Genomic DNA, 25,779 nt, shown 5'->3' on the forward strand with positions numbered 1-25,779 from the left:
ACCCAAGACCAATCCTTAGCTATTAATATTGGATGACTTAGACCTTTGGAGCAACTACACATATTCTTGGAGCATATTCTCACTGCTGATATTTTCCTTTAAAACCAAGCTTAAAGGATGACATTCTTAGACCTCTCTAAAAGTGCGGAGAATTTTAAAATGCAACATTTATTATAGCTCTAAGTAAAAGTGAACAGTAATTATCAACTTGGAAGAATTGCACCATGGTTTCTCAAGAGGACTCTAAGACAGTTTCCTAAACTCTAAGGTACCTAACATTGGAAGGAAAATATTGCACAGGCCAAAAATGGACGATAAGATCTATTTAATTAGGATAAAACCAAAGTCTAGGAATTTTAAGTCTAACATGGGCTTCCACTCTTTTAGTTGATAGTAATATTATTTTACCATTAAAAAAAAAGGCAAAATATAAACAAAACATGTTTGGCATTCTGAATTCCTACTAGAAAATGTAGCTCCAAGTCCATTAAAAAAATGAACAAAACTCAGGGTAGATTGGAAAAATTAAAGTTGACAATTGAATAAAAAGAAAAGACTTTATCCTACAGAGTTCATTCTGACATCTTTATTTTTCACCACTTAAAGTTGAAGATGGTGTTTCAATGACGGTATTGGGAAGGAGGAAATAAGGGATAAATTATCGTAATCAAACCATTTCAAACCTAAGACTCGTGGCTGTGCAAACTAAATGAGAAAAGAGAGCAAGGTAAATTCAATCAAGAAATTCTGTAAGAAAAGAAAATGCTCTATGACACCTAATTACTATCTATTTTCTCAAACAAATGAAGGGTGAAAATGATGCCTAAAAACGTGTTACTCTCCTCTGTGTTCACTGCAATCTACGTCTTTTTATCTAGGATGATTCATTAGAGCGCTCTACCACCCTAATAAGCACCAAGAATTTGATTTCACAATGCTATTTATTTTAAATTCACTTAAAGCATGAAATGAAAAGCTTTCTTCTTTTTCTTAAGAAGCTTGTTAATTAAATGTCTTGTGAAGTTGGATCATAACACACAGATCATCTACATATGTACAAATAATTGGTTGGCATCAAGTCTGAAAATCCGTGCCCTCAGGTGAATATAAAGTCCAATTTGGAAAGTGACCAAATCTCAACTGAAATTCATCAATGTCAATTAAAAAATGTTCAGATTCCAGTTTTCAAAGTATAAGGCACAACTGCTATACCTAATTAAAACAATTTAAAACAAAGTTGAAATAGTCTTGATTTCCACTGAGAGAATATAGATGGGAGAACTGAGGACATCCTTGAGAGGCTATGAGGATTTAATAAAAATGTCAGTAATTAAAATAAACTGGATCCTAAACTGTCCATTAATTCTTGATTTTAAAAAAGGCATTAAAAGCATTTTTCATAATTTGATGACGATCTTTTTAAAAAATTCTGAGTATTTCTGGTTAGGTATCTTTCTAAAAATTATTCAGCTTCATTTTTCTTTTACCAGGGAGCTCAGAGTGAGCTGTATTCCCACAAATCTGGGAGCAAGACATAACAGGAAATCCAATGAAGGCATGTTTTAGCCCATCACTCACATAATCACATATTTGAAAATCACTTATTCACAGAATGTTAAAGCTGAAAGGAGCCTAAAGGATCATTTCAACTAATTTTCTCATGTTAGGTAAACAATTTTAAAGTCAGAAAAATATGTCCTATATTTCTGTAAGGAGAATTAAGAAAGAATAGGCCAGTTAAAGTCAAAGGATTATGTTTGTTTATATTAGTTTCTTCGGTTACGGTGGACATGGCATCGTCTCCATGTTGCGATGATGGGCCACATGGGTGGGTAGTGGAGGACTTTCTTTGTTAGCACGGGAACCCGTCATGGTCCACATATGGAGGGAGCACTTACAGACACAGTAGGACTTGAAGGACTTGAAATGCTTTCTCAGTCAGGCCTCAGACTTCAGTGAGACACAGGACATTTTCTAGGACAAATCTGGTGAGTGAACCAGGAAGCTAGGATCTATCTTTTTAATGATTACACAGCTGAACTGGAAGAGAATTAGGTCAGACAGACAACCATGAGTAGCCCTTAGAAAAAGACTACAGGATTCTATGACTCAGTATCTGAAGAAACTTAAGAGCTCTTAACATTTTTAAGCAGAAAAAACATCTTAGCACCCTTCCATACTTCTTCCATATTTCTAACTAACACAATGATCAGGGTTTTGATTGATAGGAGGCTATTCCTGCTTTCCTCTCAGTTCCAGGCTCACTGACGTTCTGTTAAAGCTGCACTTGGCACTGCCTGGACCACTTGAAGTGTCTGCCCATCACTCACCCACCACCTCTCAGTTCACAGCCCTGGAGACCAAGTTAGTATCTAATTCATATGTTTCCTGCTACGACTTTCACATGATTGGTATGGGTTTAATATTTATTGCAAGGAAGGGAGGGAGAGAGGGAGACAGAGAGGGAGAGAAAGGCACTGCCTAGGGACCCAAGTAGCAAACAGGAAAAGAGGTTTGAGTTCTGGACCTATCTTACACTCGAATAACTTGGAAGAAGCCAGAAAACGCTGCAGCGCCTCTTCATGTGGGAACAAAACAACTCATAGCAATAAACTAGTTTCTGTTTGCTAGACCCTTGAATGAGAATTGTGTTCTTAAACAGAAACCTTCAGAGCACAGTCTATGTGTCTTAAACTCCAGAGACCAGGTGTTTCCAGCTGCAATGTTTTTTTTATGAATTGATAGTCTTAAAAAATTATGATTATGTTCTAAATATACCTTGTATAATGGCTACATTGCTCTGCTGAACTAGGTCATTCATTTAACTTATAACTAATGAAAACTTTGATGTGATCATTATTCTCCTAAGGCTTCAAAACCTAGTTAACTTTTGTTTTCTGCTCTTTCCATTGTTTCGGAGAATGAGAGAGGGTCCACATGGTCTCTTCAGCGTGTGAGAGGGCACAGAGCCAGCAGTTTCACAAAAGGAAATAAAAGTGCCCTGGGCACACAGGAAAGCTTTCTGCTATCAGGGGCCCAGGCCAGGATCAGCCAGCTCCTGGCACTTGGTATTTGACACATCAGCCCAGGCTGCCATCATCACAGTCTGGGAGGCCCGGTCTTCAGTACTTCCTTCTGCCTGGTCCAGGCTCACTCTACTGTTGCCACCTATACTTCAAATGCTGCAACAAACAAACAAACAAACAAACAACTCCCTTTCCAATCCAAAAACCTTATAGGCAGGTGGAACAAATCTCAGTAATCGAAGGAAAGAATGGAAGATTTTGCATCAAGGACAGAGTTCCTAGTATACTATGACAGGAAACTAAATTTTTAGCTAACAAACATTTTTTAACATTTGAAAGACATGGTAAAGACAAATATATTCATGTCTGAATACCTATTTTCTAGACTCTAGAGATAAAAGACATTAGAATATTCTCCAGAGTCTGGTGTGGAGAATACGATCATCAAGTAATTCACGGCCACGCACTAACCAGCCACCCGCACCCATTTCTCTTAACCATTCTATCATCACCTGACAATTTATTTTAAGGATAACATAGTTAACTTTTGTTACAACCAGGTCTGTAACAAAAATACCATCATAAAGCTTACCAAAAAATACTTTCAAGAAAAAAGCAGAGACTAGCAGTGTCAGACACAAAGCCCTTGACTGAAACCGACAGAGAACTTCTGAAGCTGTGTGACAGCAAAGGCTTATCTCAGCATTTGCCAGCAGATGACTCACTCTCGGTTAACAAAAGGATATAAAGCTGATATCTGAATGTCGACAATGATGGATCTTCACCACCAAAAATTTAATCATTTTATCATCAATCCATAGCAATTTCAAAATTTCAAAGCATATATAAACTGTGTTATATTGAAATGATATTAGACTCCTCTGCCACAAAGGCTTTATATTCCAATAATACTAATTAACTCTCCATCAGGTAATATATTTCCCAAGCCTGGGGTCAGGGGCACTGCAAGTAGTGGAACCAAACAAGGACAGGAGTGCTTTCCTGCCCCGCTGGAAAACAGAGCCACTCACTCCACCACAGGTGCCTCGCAGTGCCCTGCCCAAGAGAGTTCTCAGAGACTGTAGCCCACTACCCGCACAGCGGTATTCCCTTTTCACTGATGCTTTCCCAGCTCACCCATATCCTTGGTTTATATCATGTCACTAGCCATTCACTGCCTAAGACTTGTCTCTCACCCACACCGTAAGCCCAAGCTCTTTTTGGGGGTAGAGACCAAGTTTATTCCTCCCAAGATGACATTTTGTAAATGGTTCTGACATTACTATTGCAATTCTCTATGGATTTCCTTTTTGCTTGAAAGTTAGAGGCAAATGTGATTAAGTAACATTAAGTGAGGGGGCCAGAAAAGGAAATGAGGTGGTCATGAGGAAGGCTGTGTATAACCTGGAGAAGCAAAACGAGAGCTCAGGATAATGTCAGAAACTGTCCAAGGGATGGAAAGAGAGAAAAGGACTTATTTTACTTGAGAGAGAAATCAATAACAGGAGAGAAAAGAGGTTCAGAAGAAATGAGATAGACACAGGGGATCCATTCTTTGCAAAAGTCACAGGAAGGGGGGTATCAGGCAGGGGGTGGGGGGATGATCAGAGTGGAGCCTCCTGAAAGCAGCTGTCTGTGCACTCTCTGCCTGTGTCTTCCAGCTCATTCCATCTGGCTTCCGTGCCCACCGCTCCACTGGAGCTGCTTTATCAATAATTTCCTTGTTGCTGAATTCAAGTGTGACTTTCCAGTTCCTATCTTACTTTACCTCTTTACAACATGGAACATTTCTGCCATCTCCTGAAGCCTGTAGCAGCTCCCCCGACGCTGTCCCCCTGGGTCTGGTCACACTGCATTCCTCGCAGGGCACATATGAAATGTCTGTGTCCCACTTGTCCTACCCTCCGTCTTCTCCTCACTCTACAGCCTCTGAGTGACATCATTTGCTCTCATGTTTTTTTGATGACTCTCCAGCTCCAGATCTGAATATCTATAATTGTCTGTTGGACACGCCCATTTATTATTCCACAGACACCTTGAATTCAACACCACAAACTGAACTGTCCAGTCAGACTGTGTTTCCCCCTTCCTGTGACCCCTACCATCGTCAAGCTAGTCTGGTCTCTATGTCTCTGACTGACACCGCCCCCAATCCATACTCCATGCTATCGCCAGACTGATCTTTCTAAAATATAAATCTGATTATGTCACACCCTGTTAAAAACGCTTGACAGTCCCACACTGCTCTCAGAGCTCAGCTCCTAAGCCTGGTTTTCTGGGCTCTGCAGTCTGCTCTGGGCACCCTCTATGCTCCCCTGGGCCCACGGCTCCCTGGATGTGCTATGGTCTCTCACAGCTGGCCACCCATACGCGCTCCTCCCTGTCTGAATCCTCCACACGACTACCTTCCACTTATCTTTTAAGTGTAGGTGTAGACATCACTTCCTTCATGAATTCTTCCATGATCTTCTCTGCTCTTCCTGAGGCTCAGCTAACTGTCCTTCCAAAGTGTTTCCATAGCACACTTCCCTCTTTGTAGCACATACTGAATGGCATTGAAATGGCTTTTTATTTGTTGATCTCTTCAGACAGAGCATATGCTCCTTTAGGGACTATAATTTGCTCTCAGTCAGATCTGCAGTGCACAGCATTCTGAAAAACTGCCAGAGTCCTAACCTAATAGATACATTCAGATAGATAGATACTGATTTGCTTCCCATGATGGTCTTCTGCGTCAGGATGGTAGTTTGTTAACCTAAGTTCAGCCGATAATAGATGCTTGGGTTACTTTTAAGTGCCAATCTGGGAATCATGAAATGATTGAAATGTTGACATTTCCTTTACCATGTTTTCTGGGAACAATAAGGAAGAATATCTGAAAGTGGGTCTGGATTAGAAAATCTTAAAAGGTTAGTTACACTAATTATGGAAGGTGATTAGAGATAGTCCCATATTCCAATAGAGGAGAGGCTGCAGTCAGGAGATGCTGTATGAGAGAGGGTAACCATCAGTCCTGACCAAAGCAGGAAGCTCCCTGCAGGAAAGAAGCTATTGCATACTCGCTTCATATTAGACAAAAGTTAATTGAACCTGCTTGAGGGGGTAAAAGAAACATTTCTCCAAAATCACTTGTTTTAAACTTCTAGTATTTAAGAAAGTCATAAAATAGAGCTTTAGTGTTTACACAAGAATAGTCTAATGGAAAAAAGACGAGCATGGCTCCTACCACCCTTCACAATCCTGAGGAGGTTAACCAACCTCTGAGTCTCAGCGTCTTAATTTAAAAAATGGGAACTATATCCTCCTATGAAGTTGTGGAGCTCAAATATAAAAAGTATCCTAAAAACTGTATCACACTAACAAACCCATGTTATTTCCGGCTGAATGATCACTCAAGTAAGTTGGCTCCATAAGTCTGCCAGCCCCCTCCTAACTTTGTGAGGTGGGATGCTCTGATCTGGGATGAGGATTCCCTTAGATATTAGACACAAAGCAATGCCCTGTAAGGGTGTGTGTGTGTGTGTGTGTGTGTGTGTGTGTGTGTGTGTGTTCAGCAGGCATGCAACAGAGAGGGTTGTAAGCACACAGGCAGGGTTATGAACTTTAGAGGCATGAGATCTTTATTACCTCTTCAGTTTCCTAGAGCAGTCACTGAAAACCTCAGTGTTAAGCCTCTCTGTGCCTGGGACGAGAGGAGGGAGAAGTCCGGGTGAGTGGGGACTGAGAGGAGTTGGAGCACCTGCCTGGTGCAGCTTCAGCTGTGCCTGGTTTTCTTTCTGGTGACTGTGTATTGCTTTGGAGGTGGCGGTGGTTTTTACTATAATTCTTCACTCTTCACTCTTAATGAGGAAATACTAACTGGGTAAAAATCATTCGGCTATTTCATAATTGAGAAATCTTGATGAAAAGTTTTAAGTAATTGATGAGCAACTGATCATGGAATGAGACCCCAAACAGACTGTTACTCCAATGGCAGAGGGTTTTTGAGATGTGTGTGGCGTGTATGTGTTTAGAGTGAAGGGAGGGTGAGTTCCCAGCCATTACGGTATCTTTAGAAGACTGACTGGACTCCTTTAATCAGGGGAGCAGAGGTCCTGCTCCCTTCTGTCTCAGGGCAACACCGTCTCCCTCTTTTAGGAGCCAAGTTCTGGCAGCCACGGTGGGCGGGGAGCAGACATGCAGCACCTGCCCGTCTGAGGAGAACAAGGGATGCAGGAGGGAGGAGTTCCTGGCAGCCTCTGGACGGGAATCTTCGATGCTGAGAAATTGACATGGGGTGGAAAGGCGTCAAAATCAGGATGGCGGCAGAAAGCCTGTGTGCTAGCCAGGCCCGTAAGAACATGTTTGGTCCTATTATCTTTGCACCCCAGACCTGGCACAACCCCGACCCTGACCCCTGGCTGAGCAAGTCCCTGCCAGTCTGAATCAAACCTGTCTCGGGCTAGAGGAAGAGTGTGCCCTTTCTCCTTACGCTTCATCCAAACAACAAAGAAGTGGCAGGAGGGAAGGAGAGGAAGGGGTGACTACTGTTTTCTCTGCTATGTTTGAATCCCAGCAGGTTGCACGGCATTCTCAGGGCACAGAGGAAAGAGCAACACGCCCCTCCGGGAGCACCGCCAGCCAGCAGGTCCTGTGAGAGTAGCTGCCCAGCGCTCGGGATGATGCTGTCTAAATCCTCTGGGGACCTGGGTGTCAGTGGGAGCAGCACCCAACTCACACTCAAAGGATTTGAAGTTCTTCTGGGGAAGAAAACTGCTTCTTTGGTAAAGTGGACAGTTTATGACATTGTGACACCATTTCTTTCATTTTCATGATACACTAGCACTTGAAACATAATTTTTCATCATGTTTCTACTGCTGGCTACCCTCCATCCATCCTGTAATCCAAATGTAAAAAACTGTTTTGCCATTCTCTGAACACGCCAATTCTCTCAAATCTGTTATTTCCCCCTCTCCGGTTAAAAGGCTTTTTATTACCTTGCCTGCCTGGCAAATGTCTGGTCATCCTGCAGGCATCAGTTCAAGGCATGTTAATTCCTCAGGTAGGCATTCTCTGACCTTTGCAAGCATGACTAGGACCTACTCTGTAAGACTTTGCATCCCTCCTTTAGTTTATACCACCGTCTGGTGAAGGTTCAATGTACCTGTTTCCCCTCTTGCTTTGTGGGCTCCATGTGGCAGAGACTGTGTCTTAGTCATCATTGGAAGCCCAGCATTTAGCAGAGTACTTGACATGTGATAAGCTCTAAATGGCTATGTGAAGACATAACCCCCAAATTGTATAAACCCCAAATCACCCTGCAATCATATAACTTACTTCTGGTGTAGCATCTGCCATCATGTGCTGGGAAATCAGGACTCCAGCAAGGTTAAGGATTAGCCAGCAATGGGACATTAGAAGCCCTTTGTAGGATACATGCTGTATCAGTACTGAGCCTCTGATATACACTACAATCCGGAGGTAAGTTAAAGGGGAAGATGTCTAAGAACCGATGCCTGTCGATTCTGGTAGGCAGCTCAGTATCCCAGAGGTCCCCTTACAGCAGTGGATAGCAGACAGTGCCCTGTTAACCTTACAGTCCTTGGCATTTTCAGATGTAGAGGCCCATAGGGTCTTCATATTTTTATTGCCTCTCTGCCTTTTTGTTTTTTTAATTTTACAAATCAGGAAGAACCTAATTAAAACACCAGGGCAGACATAGCCACAGAAGAACCTGGCCTGCTATGACGAAGCTTCCGTTGATTGATGAGCTAGTCTCTAGGGTCTGTGCCAAGTTCTGGGAATAGATATTGGCGGACTGCTATGTTGAGATTTTAATCACTTGTCACATTTTTTTCAGCCCCTCCTTTTTCTTTTCTTTTAAAGAGCACTAACAACAATAACAAGGGAGGAGAGCCTGGATACAAAACCCGGCTGCCCCTGCTCAGCCTTACTCTCCATCTAAGTATGAAATAGCAAACTGAGAGATAACCCACAGCTCTACCTGCACTCTCCTAAACAAATGTATCATTTCCTTTGTGTCCCATTTTTCACTTTACAAAAGGAATCTCATCCAATTTTCCCTAAGTGCACATGGGCCACACCCCAGAGGTACCATAAATATGGAGGTGCAATCTAATTTTGTAGCTCTAATCCAAACTGATGTTGACACTTCAGAATTTACAAAGTCATTCCCTTGTCAACATTTAGCCCTTTCTCTTTTGTATCTGGATGAGTCAAACTCAATCCAATTCACTTATCTGAGGGAGAGGACAATGAGAAAGGAAAAGCTGTTGACTTGGAACCAGCATCTCTCTTTGCATCAATCACCTCTGTCAAATGTTGAATGCAAGAGTGTTTTTCTCCCTTCCCAGGCTTACCCTGGGATGGAGTGGGTGGAAATCCTGTGACTAGGTATTCAATGAAATGATTTTGCCAAAGACAACCATGTCCCTCATAGAGCTTTTAGGGAAAATGAAAAAGTAAGCCAAGAGAATAGGATTTATGCTGGGGAAACAGCTGTGATATGTGAAATTTAACTTCAAAGGGCTGCTCCCTGCAGAGACAAAGCTAGCTGAAAGGACCAATGTGGGCCCAGCATGAATACAACATGGTGCTTTGGCAGAGGCTCAGGCAGCTGACTTACAGATTAGACGCTGTGCGGGCTCCATAGGGCAATGAAGACAATACGAGATACCTGGCCACCTAAGGACATGGTGACCTCCTAACAGCAACAACACTCTCCACTTCTCCAGTTGTTTGATCCTTCAAAGTAATGTGCAAGTTTTAGAAGGATGCCACAGGTCATTTTCCTTATAATCTCTGGGTTTCAGCTATCTCCATACATCTCTGTGCAAAGGTAATTTAGCCACAAAAAGAGCTCTAGTCCAAGGTGAAGCATCCCATACTCTAACATTCCTCACCTAATCTATTCCAAAAGGAAGAACACAAAAGGGTTTCTTAACATAGATATAGTTCTCAATCTAGACATTGGAAAAAAGTGCCAATAAAGAAATAGAACAAAAGAGAATTATAATAGTGCTCCTTTTAAAGCTGCTCTGGCAGTATGTAAAATATTGACATACGATAGTCAAGGTCCTTTTAAATATTGATCTGGGTGACTCCTAAGGAAGGGTGGTTTTAAAAAAGAATAATTCTTTCAATTTTAATACATAGGGCATTATTATAACATTTTGAAATGTTTAAAATAAAAATAAATCAAATATGTTCTTCCTCAATAATTATATTTCCATTCCAAAGCAGTTTATTATCTCAGTCGTGCAAGTGTGGATGCCATCACGCAGGGGCTGCCATCTGATTCAGTACTGTTGATGTTATTTCAAATGTACTTTCTTCCCCAGAGAAACACAAGTGTAGAAAGGTAGCTTTGGAATGTGTAAAGTGTGTAAGGGCATGTGTTTGTGCATTGAAAACAAAAAGCCCAAAACGAATGAGACCTTTATTCTTTAAATATGCAAATATTAGTCATTAGTGCAGTGAGGAAAGGTTGTGGTGAGACAGGTATTGTCAGAAACTGCTGTAGTGAGTGAAAGTTGGTTCAGCCTTCCCAGAAGTAATTTAGCAATAGGTCTCAATAATTTTAAACAGTTCCTACCCTGTCCCTGTGACCCATACTTCCAGAAATCCACCTTTAAGAAATAAACAGACGTGCACAATATACCATTATTTATAACTGTAAAAAACTGAAATGAGGGTATGTCTGAAAATGGGAAAAGATTAAATTATGATAAATCTATTTAATGGAAAATATTGTAAGCAATTAAAAATGGGGCTTCCCTGGTGGTGCAGTGGTTGATAGTCTGCCTGCTAATGCAGGGGACATGGGTTCGAGCCCTGGTCTGGGAGGATCCCACATGCCACGGAGCAACTAGGCCCGTGAGCCACAAATACTGAGCCTGTGCGTCTGGAGCCTGTACTCCGCAACAAGAGAGGCCACGATAGTGAGAGGCCCGTGCACCGCGATGAAGAGTGGCCCCCGCTTGCCGCAACTAGAGGAAGCCCTCGCACAGAAGCGAAGACCCAACACAGCCAAATAAAATAAATAAATAAATAAATAGTAATTTTTAAAAAAATGAATGTTTTTGTAAACCCTATTAAAAGGAAAAATTAAAACCATATGACTTATCATTTCACAGTCACCAGATACTAGACTGACCAAAAAATATACTTCTGAAGAATTTTTAATTTAAAAATGTTTATGATAATAAGTAGAGTAAAAAAAAAAGGAAATCACCGTCTAAGCAAATTTCAGAATCTTTTCCTAGGTGTGACGCGAGCAAGATAGCAGAACAGGAACTCTCAGTTCTTGTTCCTACACAGAAACACCCATTTAACAAGGCTACATGGATTAAAATACCTTTACAAGAATGCCAGAATGCAGTCAAGAGCTAGCAGGACTCCAACTGAACAGAAGGCAAGAACAGCTTCACTGAAATAGATAAGAGGGGTATGAGAAGAGCAACTTCACTTTACCCCTGTCAGCCCCTCCCTGAAACAGGTCAGTGCGGGGAATGTGAAGAGTGGAGCATGCTTCCAACATCTTGGCTTTTTGCAAAGTTGCCTGAGGAATGGGTTTCTGTCTTGCTTCACTCAGACCTCTGAGTGAATCAACATAGATTGGATGACTGGAGGCTGCTGAGACCAAAGGAAAAAGGTGGGTGGCTTGCTGCAGCTGGCAGGGCTTGTCAAGATTGGGAGAAAGGTACACAACTTAAGACTTCTCTCTTGGAGGGACAAAGAGGAGTGAAGTATGCGTCTCACATTCTGGCTCATCAGAGGGCTGCCCAAGGGAAATGCTATCAGTCTCGCCTGACCTGGGGCATTGATGGGGAGCTGGCATACTCTGGATGCCTAGTTGCCACTCAGAATAAGGGAGAGCTGGGTGGCTTGCTGCTGTAGAACCAGAAAACTTGCAGTGCCACAGACAGATATCAGAAAGAACAAAAATTACGAGCTCTTGAAAAAGAAACATGCAAGCCTCTCTAATTGAGAAGTTGCATGCACAGGCCCAGAGAAGTTGCACCCCTCAAAAAAAAGGTTACAGAGGCCCCCAGAATCTCTAGCCAAGTAGACTGATGATGGTCTTCCACTGTACAAAAGCAGTCTGTAAACACTGAGAGGTGGCTACCCCTTAAAATGTACAGATCCCAACACAAAGTTACCAGAATTAAAAAGAAACAAGTGGATATAGCCCAATCAAAGGAACAAAATAAATCTCCAGAAACTGACCCTAAAGAAAGAGAGGTATATGATGTATCTGACAAAGAATTAAAAATAACCATCATAAAGATTCTCAATTGGCTTAAGAAAATGATGCACGAACAAAAAGAGAATATCAACGAAGAAAAGATTTAAAAAACTAAAACAGAAATTTTGAAGCTAAAGAATACAATGACAAACTGAAAAATTCACTAGAATCATTCAACAGCAGACTTATAAGCAGAAGAAAGAATCAGCAATGGAAGATAGGAAAATTGAAATTATGCAGTCTGAGGAACAAATAAGAAAAAAGAACATAAAAGAGTAAAGAGAGCCTAAGGACTTACAGGACACCATCAACTGGACAATATACCTATTATCAGAGTCCCAGAAGGAGAAGAGAGAAACAAAGGGGCAGAAAGCTTATTGAAAGAAATAATCGCCACATACTTTCCAAATCTAAGGAGGAAAATGGACATCCAGATCCAAGAAGTCCAATCTTTGAGATCTTTGAGATCTACAAATCTAAACAGAGACACATTATAATCAAATTGTCAAGTAAAAAGTGAAGACAGAATTTTGAAATCAGCAAGAGAAGAGTGATTTGTCATATTCAAGGGATTTCCTTACGATTATCATAGGACTTCTCAGCTGAAACCTTCCAGATTAGAAGAAGAGAGTGGGATGACAGATTCAGAATGCTGGCAGGTGGAGGGGGAAAGCCTGTGAACCAAGAATACTGTACCCAGCAAATTACTCCTTTAAAAATGAAAGATAGATGAAGAATTTCCCAGATAAGCAAAAACTGAGGGAGTATGTTACCACTAAATCTGTCTTACAAAAAGTGTAATGAAAACAAATCAAGACTTTGAAATGAAAGGAAATGAAACAGCAACATTGGAAATATAAGAGAAAGAAGATGAAATACAAATCTCACTGGGAAGGTAAATACATAGACAAATACAGGATAATGAAATACTGTAGTAGCAGTTTGCAAATCACATCTAACTAGCACAAAAGTTAAAATAGAAAAGTATCAAGAACAACTGTAAACACAAAACTTGCTATTAGATATACAATATAAAAAGAAATAAATTCTTACATCAAAATAATAAGTTATGTGTGAGGAGGGAAAAGTAAAAATGTAGAGTTTTTGTCTGTGATTAAAGTTAAATTGTTATCAGCTTAAAATGGATGATCAGAACTATAACATGGGCTATGTAAGCCTCATAGTAACCACAAAGAAAATACTGATGGATGACACACAAAAGAAGATGAAAAAGAAATTAAAATATGCTTTTACAAAATATCAACAAAACACAAAGGGAGAGAACAACAAAGGAAAAGTGTCAAAAAACCACAAAAGAGAGAACAATTTACAAAATGCTAAAAGTAAGTACTTCTCCATCAATAATTACTTTAAAAAAAATAATTACTTTAAATATAAATGAACTAAACTCCCCAATCAATATATAGAGTGTCTGAATGGATAAAAAAAATAAGATCCAACTATATGCTGTCTACGAGACTCACTTTATGTTTAAAGGCACATATAGGCTGAAAGTGAAGAAAGGCAAATAGATATTCATGCATAGTGTAACCAAAAGAGAGCTATACTTATTAGAGACAAAATTGACTTTAAGTCAAAAACTGTAAAAAAAGACAAAGAAGGATATTACATAATGATAAAAGGATCAATTCAACAGGAAGATGTAACAATTATAAATACCTATACACCTAACATCAGAACACTCAAATATATGAAGCAAATATGGACAGAACTGAAGGGAGAAATTGATAGCAATACAGTAGTATTAGGGGATTTCACTACCATACTCTCAATAATAGGCAGAAAATCCAAACAGAAGATGAACAAGGAAACAAAGAACATGATAAAACACTGTAGACAAAATGGACCCCTAAGACACATGCAGAACATTTCATCCAGCAGTAGCAGAATACACATTCTTCTCAAGTGCACATAGAACATTCTCCAGGACAGATGACAAGTTAGGTTACAAGTCTTAACAAATTTAAGACACCTGAAATCATACCCAGTGTTGCCTAATCACACTGGGATGAAATAAGAAATTGACAGCTGAAAGAAAACTGCAGAATTACAAATATGTGGAAATTAAACAATATATTCTTGAATAATCAGTGGGTCAAAAAAGAAACCATAAGAGAAATGAGAAAATACCTTGAGACAAAGGAAAATGAAAACACAACGTAACAAAATATGAGATACAGTAGAAGCAAGTTTATAGATAAAAAACAAACAAACAACCTAACTTTACACATCAAGAAATGAAAACAAAGAACAAACTAAGCCCAAATTAGTAGAAGGAAGGAAACATTAAGATCAGAGCAAAAAATAAGGCCACCCAGGTCCCACAGCCAGCCACCCTAGGACCCAGTCCCACCCACCAGCAGGCTGGCATTATCCCTAGGACTCCTCCAGGCCCTGCAGCCAGCTACACTGGGACCTGGCCACACCAACCAGCAGGCTGGCAGCCATACACAAGGCAGGGCTGGACAGCCAAGCAGGCCAGGGGTAGCCCTGCCTTCCAGTTCACCCACAGTACTCAACCCTGCCACAAAAGAAGGGCCCACGCAGCCTACATGGGGGGCACTCCTAGAACATATAGCTCTGTTGACAAGAAAGGAGTGTGCTCCTGGGCCCCAAAGAACAACTCCTAAATAAGGCCACTTCTCCAAGATTAAGAAAGGTAACCCACCTACCTAATGCATAGAAATAAACAAAGAATTGGGAAAAATAAGGAGACAGAGGAATATATTCCAAATGAAGGAATAAGACAAAACCCCAGAAGAAGAACTAAGCAAAGTGGAGATGACAATCTACCCAATAAGGAGTTCAAGGTAATGATCATACAGATAATCAATGAACTTGGGAGAAGAATGGATGAACACAGTGAGAAGTTTAACAAAAAGTTAGAAAATACAAAGAAGAGCCAAAGGAGCTGAAGAATACAGTCACTGAAATAAAAAATACACTGGAAGGAATCAACAGTAAATTCAATCACACAGAGAAATGGAGAAGTGAACTGGAAAATAGAGTAGTGGAAACCATTCAAGCTGAACAGAAAAAAGAAAAAAGAATTTTAAAAAATGAAGATAGTTTAAGAGACCTCTGAGACAACATAATGTGTAGTAACATTCTCATTATAGGGGTCTGAGAAGGAGAAAAGAGAGAGAAAGGGATAGAGAACTTATTTGAAGAAATGAGTGAAAACGTCCCTAAACTGGGAAAGGAAACAGACATTCAGATCCAGGAAGCACAGAAAGTCACAAACAAGGTGAAACCAAAGAGGAACACACCAAGACACATTATAATTAAAATGGCAAAAATTAAAGATCAAGAGAGATTCTTAAAAGCAGAGAGATAAGCAACTATTTATGTATCAGGGAACTCCTATAAGACCATCAGCTGATTTTACATAAGAAACTTTGCAGGCCAGAAGGGAGTGGCATGATATATTCAAAGCAATGAAAGAGGGGGAAAAAAAAACCCCTACAACCAAGAATACTCTACCTGGCAAGGCTATTATTCAGATTTGAAGGAGAAATAAAGAGTTTCACAGACAAGTAAAGTTAAACAGTTCAGCACCACTAAACTGGCTTTACAAGAAATGTTAGAGACTTTTCTAAGCAGAAAAGAAAATACCACAACTAGAAATATGAAATTTATGAAAGAAAAATTCAAACATTTATAAAGCTAGTAGGAAGGTTAAAAGAAAAGGTAGTAAAATCATCTATATCCACAATAAGTAGTTAAGGGATACACACACAAAAAGATGTAAAATGATGTCCAAAACATTAAATGTGGTGAGAGGGGAATAAAAGTGCAGAGTTGTTGGAATGTATTCAAACTTAAGTGATCATTAACTTAAAATAATCATACAGACACACACACACACACACACACACACATACACATTTGTTTTATATGACCCTCATGGTAACCACAAGGCAGAAATCTGTAACAGATACACACACAAAAAAGAGAAAGGAATCTAAACATAACACTAAAGATAGTCATCAAATCACAAGGGAAGAAAGCAAAAGAAGAAAGGAACAAGAAAGAACTACAAAAACAACCAGAAAACAACTAACAAAATGGCAATAAGTATATACCTATCAATAATTATTTAAATGGAAATAGACTAAATACTCCAATCAAAAGACACAGAGTGGCTGAATGGATTAAAAAAGAGAGAGACCCATGTATATGCTTCCTACAAGACACTCACTTCAGATCTAAAGACACACACAGAGTTAGGTGAGGGGATGAAAAAAGGTATTCCACTCAAATGGAAATAAAAAGAAGAATGCTGGGGTAGTAGAACTTATATCAGACAAAACAGACTTTAAAACAAAGAGTGTAACAAGAGACAAAGAAAGGCATTATATAATGATCAAGGGATCAATCCAACAAGAAGATATAACAATTATAAATATATAGGCACCAAGACAGAAGCACCTAAATATATAAAGCATATAATAGTAACATAAAGGGAGAAATTGCCAGCAACACAATAAAATTGCCAGCAACACAATAAAACACCCCACTTACATCAATGGATAGATCATCCAGACAGAAAATAATAAGAAAACGCTGGTCTTAAATGATATATTAGACAAGATGGACTCAAAAGATATATATAAATCATTCCATTCAAAAGCAGCAAAATACCCATTGTTTTCAAGTGCACATGAAACATTCTCTAAGACAGATCAAACATTAGGCCACAAACCAAGTCACAATAAACTTAAGTAGACTCAAGCCATATCAAGCCATATCTTTTCACACCACAGTGGTATGCAACTAGAAATTAACTACAAGAAAATAACTGCGAAAATAAAAAACATTTGGAGGCTAAACAATATGCTAACCAATGGGCCACTAAAGAAATCAAAGAGGAAAAAATAAATGAATAAATAAATCAAAGAGGAAGTAAAAAAAATACCTGGGAGGCAAATGAAAATGGAAACACAACAATCCAAAACCTATGGGACACAGGAAAAGCAGTTCTAAGGGGAAGTTTACAGCAATACAAGCCTACCTCAGGAAATAAGAAAAATCTCAAATAAACAATCTAAGCTCATACCTAAATGAAATAGGAAAAGAAAAACAAACAAAACCCAAAGTTAGTAGAAGGAAATAAGTAGTAAAGGTCAGAGAAGAAATAAATAATATGGAGACTAAAAAAACAATAGAAAAGATCAATGGAACTAAGAGCTGGTTCTTTCAAAAGAAACAAAACTGATAAACCTTTAGCTAAACTAATCAAGATAAAAAGATAAAGGACCCAGATAAATAAAATCAGAAATGAAAAAGGACAGAAATACACAGGATCATAAAGATATTACTTTGAAAAATTATATGTCAACAAAATGGACAACCTAGAGTAAATGGATAAATTCCTAAAAATGCAGAATCTCTCAAGACTGAATCAGCAAGAAATAGAAAACAGGAACAGACCAATTACCAGAATTGAAACTGAATTAGTAAAAACAAAACAAAACAAAAAAACTCCCAACAAACAAAAGCCCAGGACCAGATGGCTTCACAGGTGAATGCTGCCAAAGATATAAAGAAGAGTTAACACCTATCTTTCTCAACCATTACAAACAACTGAAGATGAAGGAACACTTCTGAACTCATTCTACGATGCCAGCCTCACCTGGATACCAAAACCAGACAAAGACACCACAAAAAAAGAAAACTGTAGGTTACTATCCCCATTGAACATAGATACAAAAATCCTCAACAAAATATTGGCAAATTGAATTCAAAAATACATTAAAAGATCATACACCACGAGGGCTTCCCTGGTGGCGCAGTGGTTGAGAATCTGCCTGCTAATGCAGGGGACACGGGTTCGAGCCCTGGTCTGGGAAGATCCCACATGCCGCGGAGCAACTAGGCCTGTGAGCCACAACTATTGAGCCTGTGCATCTGGAGCCTGTGCTCCGCAATAAGAGAGGCCACGACAGTGAGAGGCCCGCGCACCGCAATGAAGAGTGGCCCCCGCTTGCCGCAACTAGAGAAAGCCCTTGCACAGAAACGAAGACCCAACACAGCCAAAAATAATAAATAAAATAAACAAATAAATAAAATTTAAAAAAAAAGATCATACACCACAATTAAGTGGAATTTATTCTAGGATGCAAGGATGGTTCAATATCCACAAAACAATCAATGATACACCACACTAACAAACTGAAGAATAAAACTCATGACCATCTCAATAGATGCAGAAAAAGCTTCTGACAAAATTCAACATCCATTTGTAATAAAAACTTTCAACAAAGTGGGTATAGAGGGAACATACCTCAACCTAATAAAGGCCACATATGACAAACCTACAGCCAATATCATTATCAACTGTGAAAAGCTGAAAGCATTTCTTCTAAAATCAGGAACAAGACAACAATGGCCACTCTTGCCACTTTTATTCAACATAGGACTGAAAGTGCTAGCCACAGCAATCAGGCAAGAAAAAGAAATAAAAGGCATCCAAACTGGAAAGGAGCAAGTAAAAGTCACAGTTTGCAGATGATACTATATTTAGAAAATCCTAAAGATGACAACAAAAAACTATTAGAACTAATAAATTAATTCAGTAAAGTTACAGGATACAAAATCAATTTTGTGTTTCTTTACACTAACAACAAACTAATAGAAAGAGAAATTAAGAAAACAACCATTAACAATTGCAACAAAAAGGATAAATATCTCAGAATAAATCTAGGGAAAAGATAGGAAAAGAGCGCTTCTTCAATAAACGTTGCTGGGAAAACTGGACAGTTACATTCCAAAGAATTAAACTGGACTACTTTCTCACAACCTATAAAAAATAAACTCAAAATGGGTTAAAGACTTGAATGGAAGACATCAAATCATAAAATTCCTAGAAGAAAACATAGGCAGTATGCTCTTTGACATTGGTCTAAGCAATATTTTTTGGATACGTCTCCTCAGGCAAGGGAAAGAAATGCAAAAATAAACAAATGGCACAACATCAAACGAAAAAGCTTTTGCACAATTAAGAAAACTATTAATAAAATGAAAAGGCAGTCTACTAAATCAGAGAAGATCTCTGAAGCAATAATATCTGATAAGGGGTTAATATCCTAAATATACAAAGTTTCCATATAATTCAACATCAAAACAAAATAAAACAAGCTGATGAAATTATGGGCAGAGGACTTAAATAGACATTTTCCAAAGAAGACACAAATGGCCAACAGATGGATGAAAACATGCTCAACATCACTAATCATCAGGGAAATGCAAATCAAGACTACAATGAGATATTACATCATACCTGTCAGAATGGCTGTAATCCAAAAGACAATAAACAATGTGTTGGCAAGGATGTGGAGATAGGAATCCTTGTGCACTGTTGGCAGGAATGTAAACTGGTGCAGCCACTATGGAAAACAGTTTGGATATCCCTCAAAATTTAAAAAACAGAACTACCATAAGATCCAGCAATTCCATTTCTGGGTATTTTTCTGAAGAAAACAAAAATGCTATTTTAAAAAGATTCATGCACCCCTATGTTCATCGCAGCATTATTTACAATAGCCAAGATATGGAAGCAACCTAAATGTCCACTGATAGATGAATGTGGCATATATACATTTATAACAGAATACTACTCAGCAATAGAAAAGAATGAAATCTTGTCACTTGTGATAACATGGATGGACCTAGAGGTTATTATGCTAAGTGAAATAAGTCAGAGAAAGACAAACACCACATGATTTCACTTGTATGTACAGTCTAAAAAACAAAACAAACAACAAAACAGAAAGAGTCATAGATACAGAGTACAAACAACTGGTTGCCAGAGAGAGGAGGGTGGAGGGATGAATGAAATAGGTGAGGGAGATTAAGAGGTACACACTTTTGTTACCAAATAAATGAGTCACAAGGATTAAATGTACAGCATAGGGAATACAGTTAATAATAATATAATAACTTTATACGGTGACAGACGGTAACTAGACTTATTGTGGTGTTCATTTTGTAATATATAAAAAATATCAAATCACTATGTTGTGTACCAGAAGCTAACATAGTGTTGTAGGTCAATTATACTTAAGTTAAAAAAAAAAAAGAAAAATAATAAATGGGAGAAGAACCGCAAAAAAACAGGATAGCAAACAATATTCGTCAAAGTTGCTCAGAGATCCCTTTTTAAAATGTTGGTGTGCCACATGCTAGGACACAGATCCAATTATTAGGGAGTTTACGTAGCTTCAGTGTAGCCCTTGTTAGCAAGTGGACTTTACATACATAAAGGATTCATATCAACATAACAATAAGAAAAATAATAAACATTTTGCATCAACAGTGTGAAATTCTGAAGACATAAGCTGGGATACTGATCATGATGCTAATTTTTGCTAAATATTTCAAGTTTGGTACAAAGTAGAACTATATTTTTGGGCTTGCCTGGTGGTGCAGTGATTGAGAGCCTGCCTGCCAATGCAGGGGACGTGGGTTCGAGCCCTGGTCCGGGAAGATCCCACATACCACGGAGCAGCTGGGCCCGTGCGCCACAGCTGCTGAGCCTGCGCTCTGGAGCCTGCGGGCCAGAGCTGCTGAGCCCACGTGCCACAACTACGGAAGCCCGCATGCCTAGAGCCCATGCTCCACAACGGGAGAGGCCACCGCAATGAGAAGCCAGGGCACCACAACGAAGAGTGGCCCCCACTTGCTGAAGCTAGAAAGAGCCCACGAGCGGCAATGAAGACCCAGTGCAGACAAAAATAAATAAATTAAAAAAAAGAACTATATTTTTAAAACAAGCATTTGAGATAATTTGTCCTAAAAACAAAAACCTATCTTTATGTGTTAAAATAAAAAAAATTTAAATGCAGTAATTTTGACTGATTTACAAGTAATAATGTCTTAGATGTGAAAACACTAATTTTAGTATCATACCTCAAGGGCGATTATCTTTCCTTAGTTATCTTAAAAACCTATTTGCAATAGAAGAAAAGAGTAAATCTTCAAAACGTCAGCAGCTCAAATAAAATTCACTTCCCTCAAAAAATAAAGATTAGTACAGAAATAAATGAAATAGAGACCAGAAAAACAGTAGGGGAAAAAAAAATCAATGAAATTAAGAGTTGGTTTTTTGAAAATAATAAAATTGACATTCCTTTAACTAGACTACTAAGAAAAACAGAGAGAAGACTCAAATAAATAAAATCAGAAATGAAGGATGAGACATTACAACTAATGTCAGAGAAATAAAAAGATTATAAGAAAGAACTATGAACAATTATACACCAACAAATTGGACAATCTAGAAGAAATGGATAAATCCCTAGAAACATACAATTTGCTAAAGCTGAATTATGAATAAATAAAAATCAGAATAGACCTATAACTAGCATGTAGATTAAATCAGTAATCAAAAACCTCCCAACAAAGAAAAGTCAAGGACCCTTCAGCTTCACAAGTAAATTCTCCCCAACTCTTAAAGAGTTAACGCTAGTCCTTCTCAAATTCTTCTAAAATATTCAAGAGGAGGGAACACTTCTAAAATCATTTCATGAGGCCAGCATTAGCCTGATACCAAAACCAGAAAAAGATACTACAAGAAAAGAAAACTATAGGTCATATCTCTGATGAATATAGACGCAAAAATCCTCAACAAAATACCAGCAAACCAAATCCAACATCATATTATGAAAGGTGCATACACCATGACCAACTGGGATTTACCCGTGGAATGCAAGAATGCTTCAACTTATGAAAATTAACTAGTATGATAAACCATATTAACATAACAAATGTTACAAATCACATGATCATCTCAATAGATGCAGAAAAAGCATTTAATAAAAATTCAACAACTTTTCACATGATAAAAACATTCTACAAACTAGGAATAAAAAGAAATTACTTCACTAAAATAAAGACCATATATAAAAAGCCCACAGCTAACTTCATACTCAATGGTGAAAAACTGAAGGCTTTTCCTTTAAGAAAAGAAACAAGACAAAAATGCCCACTCTTGGCATTTCTATTCAACACAGTACCGAAGTCCTAGCCCAGCAATCAGAGAAGAAAAAAAAATTAAAGACATCCAAATAGGAAAGGAAAAAGTAAAATTATCTTTGTTTACAAATTCCATGACCTTAAATACAGAAAACTCTAAAGATTCCACAAAAGAACTGTTAGAACTAAGAAATAAATTCAGCAAAGTTGCGGGATACAAAAGTAAATGTGTAAAAATCAGTTGCATTTCTATAAACTAATGATGAACAATCCAAAAAGGAAATTAAGAAAACAATTCCATTTACAACAGAATCAAACACAATAAAATACTTTAGGAATAAACTTAATAAAGGGAGTGAAAAACTTATACAATAAAAAATACAAAACACTGCTGATAGAATTTAAAGACACAAATAAATGGAAAGACATCCCATGTTCATGGATTGGAAGACTTAATATTATCAAAATGCCAATACTATCCAAGGTCATCTACCGATTCAATGTAATCCTTACCAAAATCCCAATGATAGTTTTTGCAGAAATTGAAAAATTCACCATCACATTCATATGGAACTACAAAGGATCCTGAATACTCCAAACAATCTTGAGAAAGAATAACAAATTTAGAATCCTCACACTTCTCCATTTCAAAACATATTTCAAAGCCATAGTAATCAAAAAATTATGGTAGTGGTATAAAGACATACATGTAGTCCAATGTAACAGAAGAGAGAGCCCAGAAACAATCCCATCAACTGATCTTCCACAGGGTCCCAAAAGAACACAAAGGGGAAAAGATAATCTCCTCAACAAATAGTACTAGGAAAACTGGGTGTCCACGTGAAAAAGAATGCAAGTTCATCCTTACCATAGACCATACACAAAAGTCAACTCATTATGGATTTAAATGTTTAAGCTTTGAAACTATGAAACTCCTAGAAGAAAACACAGAGGAAATGCTTCTTGGCATTGATATTGGCAATGATTTCTTGGGTATGACACCAAAACAACAGGTAACAAAAACAAAAATAGAGAAACAGGATTACGTAAAACTAAAAAGCTTAAGCACAACAAAGGAAACAATCAAGAGAGTGAAAAGGCCACCTACGGAATGGGAGAAAATACCTGAAAACCACATATATGATAAGGGATTAATATTCAAAATATGTAAGGAATTCCTACAGCTCAATAGCAAAAAACCCAAATAACCTGATTAAAAAATGGTCAAAGGATCTGAATAAACATTTCTCCACAGACAACACACATATGGTCAACAGGGATATGAAAAAATGCTCAGCATCACTAATTGTCAGGAAAATGTAAATCAAAATCACAATGAAGTATCATCTCACGCCTGTTAGTATGGCCATTATTAAACAATAATTTTTTTAAAACAACCCAGAAAATAACACATGTTGACATGCATTTGGAGAAATTGGAACTCCTGTGCATTGTTGGTGTGAATTTAAAATGATTCAGCCACCGTGGAAAACAATATAGAGGTTCTTCAAAAAATTTAAAGTAGAGCTATCATATGATCCAGCAATTCCACTTCTGGGAACTGAAATCAGGATCTCAAAGACATATCTGCACACCATGTTCACTGCAGTATTGTTCACAATAACCAAGAGGTAGAAACAATATAAATGTCCATGGACGAATGAATGGAAAAGGAAAATGAAGTAAACAATGGAATATTGTTCAGTCATAAAAAAGAGGAAAATCCTGTCATATGCTATAACATGGATGAACCTTTAGGACATTACGTTAAGTGAAATCAGCCAGTCACAGAAGGACAAACACTGCTTGATGCCACTTATGTGAAGTACCTGAGAGAGTCAAACTTATAGAAACAGAGAGTAGAAAGGTGGTTGCTAGGGGCTGGGGAGAGGGGGAAATGGGAGAACTGCTGTTCATGGGGTATTGTTTGTCATGCAAGACGGAAAATTTCTACAGATCTACTGTATAACATGGTGCTTATAAAGTTGATAATACTGTACTATTCACTTAAAATTTTATTGAGGGAGATCTCACATTATGTTTTTTATCACATTAAAAAGAAAAAGTATTTCCAAGCTTCCCTTCAAGGTGGGAACTAGAGTCCTGTTGGGCCCTGGGAGGTGGTGTACTTATTCCAGTCAAGACACAACTTTCCCATCTCCACGCACACAGAGCTAGGGAGGCGGAAGCTCCAGGGACTACCCTTCAAAGGTCAGAATATATAAACTTGATACCAAACTAATAATTTCCAGACTTGGGGATTAGAAGAAAGGACCCTGACAGGAAATGGTATGGTCAAACACTTACCCAGGTAACTGGAATACATTTGCAGTGTTAAATACCAGGACTTGAATGAAAATGTGTTTCTAGATTTAGGTAGGATCTAAATGAAGATAAATAACTAAATAAATGAGGGATAGAACTAATCTATAGTATAAATACCCATTGAAACAAGTGTTACCACAATCTGAACCTGAACAGACAATATGAAGTCTAACTTATCAACTTATATTCAACATTTCTGATTGAATATAATTAGAACACAGCTCATCCACTCCCTCTGATCACATACACTCACATATACATGTATATAATCTTTTATATTTATAAAATGTAATATATATACATATATACATAAATAATTTCCAAAACAATTTTTGCACCAGAAACAAACAAACAAAAATCTAAAAGAGAATTTAGATATCAATTAAACAGTCTTTTGGGTGTTTGATGTGGCCTCTTTGTGCAAAGTGAATATTTTCTAGGTAACCTAATTATCACTTCATAAAGTTTTACGGGCTTCATTTTTTATGTATTTACTTTTACCTTTTGCAAGTAAAGAACTGTTCCCTTTAGTACAGCATAAAAGGTCTTCCATCCTCGCTTTCCTCTTGGAGCTAGAAAGGGAAAAAAAATTGAAAAATTTTATTTGATGGAAATTTGCGTTTTTCGAAGGAGAACCTAAAAGGTCAACATGGTGATTATGCTTCAATATTCCTGGTTCATTTGCTACCGAAACTAATAATAATGAGAACTAAAATTTTCTTGAGGCTTACTGTGTAGCAGGCAGTATTATCTCATTTAATCCTCACAATAACACTGTGAGGTAGGTACTATTACTCTTGTCTGTTTATAAAACTGAAGCATAGAGAAGTACTCTGCTCATGGTCACATAACTAGGAAGAGGAGAAGCAGGACTCTGAGCCCAAGCAGCAAGGCTCTGCGGTCCGTGCTCCAGTAGAGGTGACTAAAAGACTGAAAAAGCAAGAGGCATATTGGAAATACACATTCATCTAAGGGCTCACGAACCAGAGCCTTCATGGCTTCATCAAAGTTTCCAGGAGTCATAAGAAAAAAGTCCCGGAATATAAAAGGACTCCTCTTGGCCTTTCTCCCAAACATCCACCAGCTGGATTGTAACTTTAATTATTATTACTCCTGTGGCAATTTGTGATACCTCTGCGGCAGATCCTGCCGCCCTGTAACATAATATTTTTTTGTCTAAATGT

The 25,779-nt window shown here is 38.2% G+C and overlaps 1 protein-coding gene across 11 annotated transcripts in view; it reads right to left on the reverse strand.

Annotated features, from left to right (window-relative positions):
- The window catches only part of PSD3 (pleckstrin and Sec7 domain containing 3), a 585,012-nt gene that overhangs the window by 152,433 nt on the left and 406,800 nt on the right, over positions 1-25,779 (reverse strand). For all 11 annotated transcript variants that reach the window (XM_059909726.1, XM_059909725.1, XM_059909723.1 and 8 more), the window contains one exon: positions 25,097-25,167. In XM_059909726.1, the coding sequence (XP_059765709.1) occupies positions 25,097-25,167 (71 nt within the window). The remainder of the gene's footprint in view (positions 1-25,096; positions 25,168-25,779) is intronic.

Source organism: Balaenoptera ricei, chromosome 21 (assembly GCF_028023285.1).
Source record: "Balaenoptera ricei isolate mBalRic1 chromosome 21, mBalRic1.hap2, whole genome shotgun sequence".
In the NCBI taxonomy this organism is placed as follows: Eukaryota; Metazoa; Chordata; class Mammalia; order Artiodactyla; family Balaenopteridae; genus Balaenoptera; species Balaenoptera ricei.